At 33.1% G+C, this 6,831-nt stretch overlaps 1 protein-coding gene across 1 annotated transcript; it reads left to right on the top strand.

Annotated features, from left to right (window-relative positions):
• The first annotated feature begins 303 nt into the window (after positions 1 to 303).
• LOC111637200 lies at positions 304 to 3,429 on the top strand. Its single transcript, XM_023382631.1, has one exon. The coding sequence runs from the start codon at positions 511 to 513 to the stop codon at positions 3,088 to 3,090; it is 2,580 nt and encodes an 859-aa protein (XP_023238399.1). The 5' UTR covers positions 304 to 510; the 3' UTR covers positions 3,091 to 3,429.
• The last annotated feature ends 3,402 nt before the right edge of the window (positions 3,430 to 6,831 follow it).

The following is a 6,831-nucleotide window of genomic DNA, read 5'->3' as shown; positions in this document are numbered from 1 at the left end:
ATAAAATATTATTTTACTTATTCTATTTGAAATCTGTTTATTTCGGATTTATTAATTTATTTTTAAATCAATCTCGAAGCATTTTAAAAAATAAACAGTTTCCGATCGTGCTCATAAAAGTTTCGTTTTCTGCTTATTATCGTTTGATTTTGTTCGTAATAAGAGTTGTTAATTTTATTTCAAATTAATATAATAATCACATTACAAAAATGGAAAATTTATATACAAATAAAATTTTGAAATACGTTAAACTATTCAATTGTAAATATAGTTTGTGTAGATCTAAATAATTTACATTTAATGTTAATTTTTGACAAATTATATATATTTAAATGATCAAATAGAATTGGTAAAACATGCAAAAAGTAATTTTCTAAGTATTGCTTTATTTTATTGGTAATTTTTTTATTCTGTTCTATTTTTAACACGTGCAGAGAAGTGACCGATCACGTGGTCAACACGTGTTTACTCTCTTTCGATTGTGATCGACCAATAAAAATCTCTAGCGGAATGATACCGACAAACTGTTGGTTTATAGCAGGTTCCAAGTTAGAGTATAGATGTAATGGTTTGAATCCACTCAATATGACGCTACCAAAGTGCAAATTCCGAACTGATTGGTTGAAACAAAAGGACAAGGCAGATTGTACAGTAGGATTATGGGCAACTGTACGTTCAGACACTGATGTATTTTGCAAAGTATGTAATTGCATAATACAAGTAAAAAAAGGTTTCCAAGCACTTTTTGATCATGGAGGTACTGTCAAACACAGACAAAAATTTACCTGTGCTTATGGTCCAAGACAGTTACACCTGACATTGGTTGCACCAGGTGATAGTTTTGCAGGCCCATCAAAAAATGATGAAATTCCAAGTAATACTGATAATGGGACTGGAGAAGGATTGGCAACTGTGAGTTTATATAATCCAAGAGATGCTGCATACCATGCAGAACTGATATGGGCCATGAAAACAATATGTAGTAATTTCTCATTTGCTGCTTCTAATAATATGGTTCCAACACTACAAGCAATGCTTCCAAAAACTAAACTTCCTGAAGGAATATCAATGAGTGAGAAGAAATTGCGCTATTTAATAACTGAAGCATTGGCTCCCTACTTCCAAAAAAAAATGCTAGAAGAAATCCACTCTTCATTCTTTACAATTAGTTATGATGAAACCAGCAATGTGGAAAGTAAGAAAGAGTTACAGATAATGATTAGGTTTTGGTCTGAGCAAAAAGAACAAGTTGTCTGCAGACACCTAAATACATGTTTTCTTGGACGGGCAGATGCAGAAACATTGCATACATACATTATCAAAGCTATCGATGATGCCAACCTGTCACTACACAAACTTTTGATGATAGGATCAGATGGTCCTAATGTTAATCAAAAAGTGTTACGACTTTTTAAGGAAGATATACTGGGAATTCGCAAGAAAAGCCTTGTTGACATTGGAACATGTACAATTCATATTATTCATAACACATATCTGAAAGCATTAAATGAACTGGGTGAAGATGCATCAGAACTTATTGTGGCAGTTTACAGATTTTTTGATGGATGGCCTGCTCGGTGGGAAAATTATGAAGCTGTGCAAGAAAAGCTCAAGTTGCCTAAGCATAGATTTATAAAACATTCAACAACACGTTGGCTGACATTCCATGATGCAGCATCAAGGTTAATTGAGCAGTGGGAGGGCATAACTTACTACTTCTTAAAGTATATTCCTTCAAGTAAACAAAGCATAATGTCAAGTGTTTTGTACAGAAGTATATCTTGTTTGTTGAAGATTCCTTCCATGAAAGCAGAAGTACTACAAGGCATTTCAAGTGCAGAAATTTTCACAAAATATACATCATTTTTTCAAAGAGAAGAACCTCTAATACATCTCCTGTACAGCAAGCTGTGGGACTTGCTTCTAAAGCTAGTTACTAGAATTTTGAAAGTAGATATTTTGAAGCTTGTCATTCAGTCTAAGTCTGCTATGCCTGATAGTAATGTATTAAATCCAAAGAAATTATTTGACAAGACAAATCTTTTGCCATTAGAGGAAATTATTTGCAGTGCTGAGGTTTCTAATGAGTTGAGTAAATTATCTCAAAAAGATCAATTGCATTTTCGCAGTTGCTTACAGAAACACTATGTTGTGGCTTCCATATATATGATAGAAAAAGCTCCAATTCAATGCAAACTGTTGAAATCATTGACATGTCTTCAACCAAGTAATATTAGTGAAAAAAGCACTTATAAGGACATTGTAAGCATTGCAAGAGCTCTTCCATGTGACATTGCTGAGGATACTTTGCAGGATGAGTGGCGTCTACTTCAATTTGAGCGAGTTGAGAGTGATTTGACAGACTCAACAGATGTGAGAATTGATTCTTATTGGAGTCAGTATTTTAAATTGGTTGACTCCCTTGGGAATGCAAGATATCCCAGTGTAACCAAATTGGTGAAATCAGCATTGACTCTCTCTCATGGCAATGCTGATGTGGAACGGGGATTTTCGATTTCACGCCGGGCACTTCCTCCTGATAGAGCATCAATGTCAGAAAGAATGCTTAATTCACTTTTGATTGTTAAGGAGGGACTAAACATGTATGACCGAAGCCCACACCTTGTACCTATTACAAAGGATTTACTGAAATTAGCTGCCTCAGCACATAGAAATTATCAAGATCAATTGGAAAATGAAAAGAAGTTAAAAGAAAAAGAGAAACAGAAAAAAAGAGCAGAAGAGGAAGCACAGAAAAATTTTGAAGAACATCAAAAGAGAGCTATTCATGTCAAGGAAAAGATTATGGCACTGCAGCAGAGTTTAAAACAGAAAAAAGTAGAAGAAAGTGAAATACACGAGACAGGCCAGGTTTTGTTAGAAGCAGCAAACAAAAAACTGGAGAAGGCCATTAATAGCAAGAATATGAATGAAATACGGGCAGCACATGTCATGCTTGTTAGTGTTAAAAGTGTTCAAAAGCAAGAGGAAGCAAAAAAGAAGGAAGCTGAAAACATCCAGAAAAATCTTAATAAAAGAACATCATCTTTCATGACTGATTATTTACAGAAGAAGCCAAAGACTTATTAAGTATTCATGGTTTACTGGAAATATTACAGTATATACAAAAAGTTTTAAAATGTATTTAACCATAACAATAAAAAGAAAAAACTTTTACTGCTATTTTGCTGAGTTTTCCTTCCATGTTTTCACTTTGTTTTGTCACTACAGGTAGCTCTCGGTTTACACTGCAGTTCCATTCCTACAAAAGCCGGCACAAATCAAATCAGCGTAAAATGAATCCATATTTACAGTGAGGTATAGCGTTAGATTCTACATAAGTGAAAAATAAGCAAATAATTTTGTTTATTAATACAATATAATGCAAAATACATATAAATTTAATTTTTAAAATGTATTTTATCATAAAATAAAGTGAAATGTTTTTATTAAAAAATTTTAGTTTCAGATCTTGTACATTTTTCGGAAAAAAGGATCCATCTTTAATAACCTTTCCTACACTCGATGATTAAAAAATTAGCTCACAAGAATAATTTAAGAATAATTTATCATTGTAATCCTACGATTTATAGAATTCTACCAAATGATAAGAAGAAAGGAAACCGTAACAATAGTACAGGAGTGTATTCTATTCCTTTAAGTGACCACTGTTTTAATTCAGATCTCGTTTACGTTGGTGCCACTATGAGACTTTTAAAACAGAGGCTTAAAGACCATCTTTAATTGTTTACATTTTTGTTTTCTTTCATTGAGAATTTCGGAATATGGTCGAATATGATGCTCCTTTTTACATTTGCACTTCTCTCCCAATCATTGTCTAACTCACAAAGTTCATCCATCAAACTTTCCATTGTTGAAAGGATACATTAACCCGACATAGAGCTACAGACAAGCGGAGACACTGATTGGTCGACCACTGGTTGCCGTAGCCCATATATAAGGTCAGTTTGAGCAGGAAAATTGAAGGTGGCTAAGAAGAGATAGATATCGTCTGGCCAATGAAAAGTAGATTTGTCTCACTAATGATGATTTGTGATCGCTGGAAGTGCTACTGCGTCGTAAAGTGTTTTCCTGAACGATCTGATACGGGATACATTCATTGGCACTATTGATTCAGACACCATTTGTTGGACTATTAAGTTTAATAACTTGACTCGTGGGTACCTAAATGTTTAGTATTTTAATATTAATTTAATGCAAATGTATATATACCCAATAATATTAAACAGAAAAAATAAATATATTCAATAAAAATCTTTGTTTTAACGAATGTACAATGTTGCAGCTCGGTAAATATGTCAACACTGAAATGAAAATCAGTCTAGCATAGGGAAAATCGGGGAATTACACTGCAAAATGGCAAATTGCTCAGCGGCGTTATTGTGAATCGGCATAAATTGAGCCGGCATAAACCGAGGGCTACCTGTATTGCACTCACCTTTTCTGTATTTCAACTCACTTTTCTCACTTTTTCAGAGGGGAAATGGCACTCCCAGGCCTGTGTTTTTTAAAAAAATTAATGAAACATCATTGCCAACATTGAAATAAAATAATTCTTCCTTTTATTTGAAAGATTGAAAAATTATTCTTTAAAGAAATTTGATTTTGGAGAACATTGCTCCTACATAAAGGCAAAACAGGTAATGCTTAATATGTTGCACTTGGAGCTTAGTAAATTTGATAGTGTATTGTAGTAGTTAAATCAGTATCTGTTGAATAATTATTTTCAAAGTTAAAATTTGTCAAAAACTACCTCAAACCTATACATATAACTAACACCTTATCCTTGCTGAGAAATATAATTTATTTCAAACAAACGTTTTCAGCCTGATTCACAGGCCATCTTCAGGTTGAGAACCAAATTTGAATTAAAGGAACATCCAACCAACGATACAATATTCACAATGGGAAGCTTTTCATACTTTTAAGAGCTGTGTTCTGTGAAAGCTATGAAGTGTGAACATACATTCTGATGGAATGATTTACAATCATTATTTTATCTTTCTTGGACCACTTTATTGGTTGGCATGATCTTTTTTGAGGATTTCTTTCCACTGTTCTTTTTAAATTGCAAATTGACTTTGGTTTTCTTTCAGCAAATTTTGGTAATTGCTAAACGTTACTCCAAGGAAGCTTTCCATTAAACCATTGGTTTTCATCATAGAATTATACTAAAGAAATGGAAACCAGGAGAATCAATGACTTTATGACTTAAGAAAGCTGTGAGAGCTGGTATAGTGGAAAAAGCTATGGACTGTGAAAATCCATGTGTTGAGAGATTTCCATTATTGATCTTGTCTATTGAAAGAGATATTCTGCAGAACTGTGCTTGTCTTTTATAATTGATGAATTCAGAGTTGCTAAAAGCAGGAGAGCAATTTTGTAGGTAAATTTCTTTACACCTGTTGAATTTTTTTAACTTATTGTAAAACAAAAAGATGAGGAAAAAAGGCTTAATTCTGGAAACCAAATTACATTTTTATATGATAACATTTTTGATCTTTTGTAAAAATGCCATCAGCTGTGAAAAATTATGAAATGCATCAGAACAGATACATTTCAAAGAGAGAACATCTCTGTGTTCAAACATTTTCAATTTTAAAATTATAAGGAAAGTTATAATTATTCAGAAATTAATAAAATAATATTAAAATCAATTAAAACAAGAAATTATAAGCAGATTGACTTAAATATAACTCACTATAGCATTAAATGTAGACTCATGGCACCCCAGTATATGATCTTCAACAAACATCCCTCCATGTTTCAATGTTGTAACTAGATAAAGTTAGAAAGGTCTAACTTTCAAGAATTTTTTGGATAAAGTTAATTAATATCATATGGTATGCAAAAAGATATATGTAACACTGCATCATTAATCATTGTTTGCTCATCTGCCAAGTGTGAGAAGTTGGCAATGATGATGAGGTGTATGGTACAGGATTAATCCAAGGAGCGTGGCAGGTCCTTTAGATACATTATTAAAGAAATTAGAGGGCTGTCTGTTGTTTAATGACTGACTTAGCCCTAAGTAATGAAATGGAAGGAAAGATGAAGAGATAGTGTAAAATGAAGTGGTGAAGAAAAGAGGATAGGAAAGGAAGGGGGGGAGGATCCATGAATGCCCACATCACATTTATTTTATAAACAACAAGTACATACAAAGAAACAAAATTAAAATACATTGAATGTGACTGGCTGGGTTTGCCTTACAATGGAAGTCTTATATACAATTGTTATATACTGTAGTGCTACTGCACTAGTATTATTGTAATTTTTGTGTGTGTATGTTTCGTTTGTTCTGTATCAGGTCATATATTGTACTAAAATTTTTAATTGTTTTTTCCATGTTGTGTTGGGACGTCACATTGTAATAGGGTACATTATGTGTACCTGCTGATTGGGTGAGATTTGTACCACATGTGACATACTCCCAAATAGAGGGAGGTATAAATTTGGATGTGTTCACTGAGAAGAGGTCTTTTTTGTTTGGAGTCTCCTGCTTGTTACTCATACGCTATGAGTGAGAGTGAAATTTGGATACCAGTGAAAAGATTATGGACGATAGGAAGTCAGACTAAAGAAAAAGGACAATCCAAGTTAATCCACGAAAGTTTTGCAATCATCAACAAGGAATTAATGCCAAGTGCAAAGGGAACTGTTAAGGGCAAGTGTAAGACCTTTATTTTTATTGAACATCATAGCCAATGGTAGTGTTCTCTCCACACTTGGAACAATTATTATAATTGTATGGGGGAGATGAAAGTGGAGATAGTACGACCACCAAGACAATTGTATATATTTCCTTTG

This window comes from Centruroides sculpturatus, unplaced genomic scaffold (genome assembly GCF_000671375.1).
Source record: "Centruroides sculpturatus isolate CEXI.00-Female unplaced genomic scaffold, Cexi_2.0 scaffold900, whole genome shotgun sequence".
NCBI classification, from domain to species: Eukaryota; Metazoa; Arthropoda; class Arachnida; order Scorpiones; family Buthidae; genus Centruroides; species Centruroides sculpturatus.
This window is presented reverse-complemented; position numbering and strand designations above follow the sequence as displayed.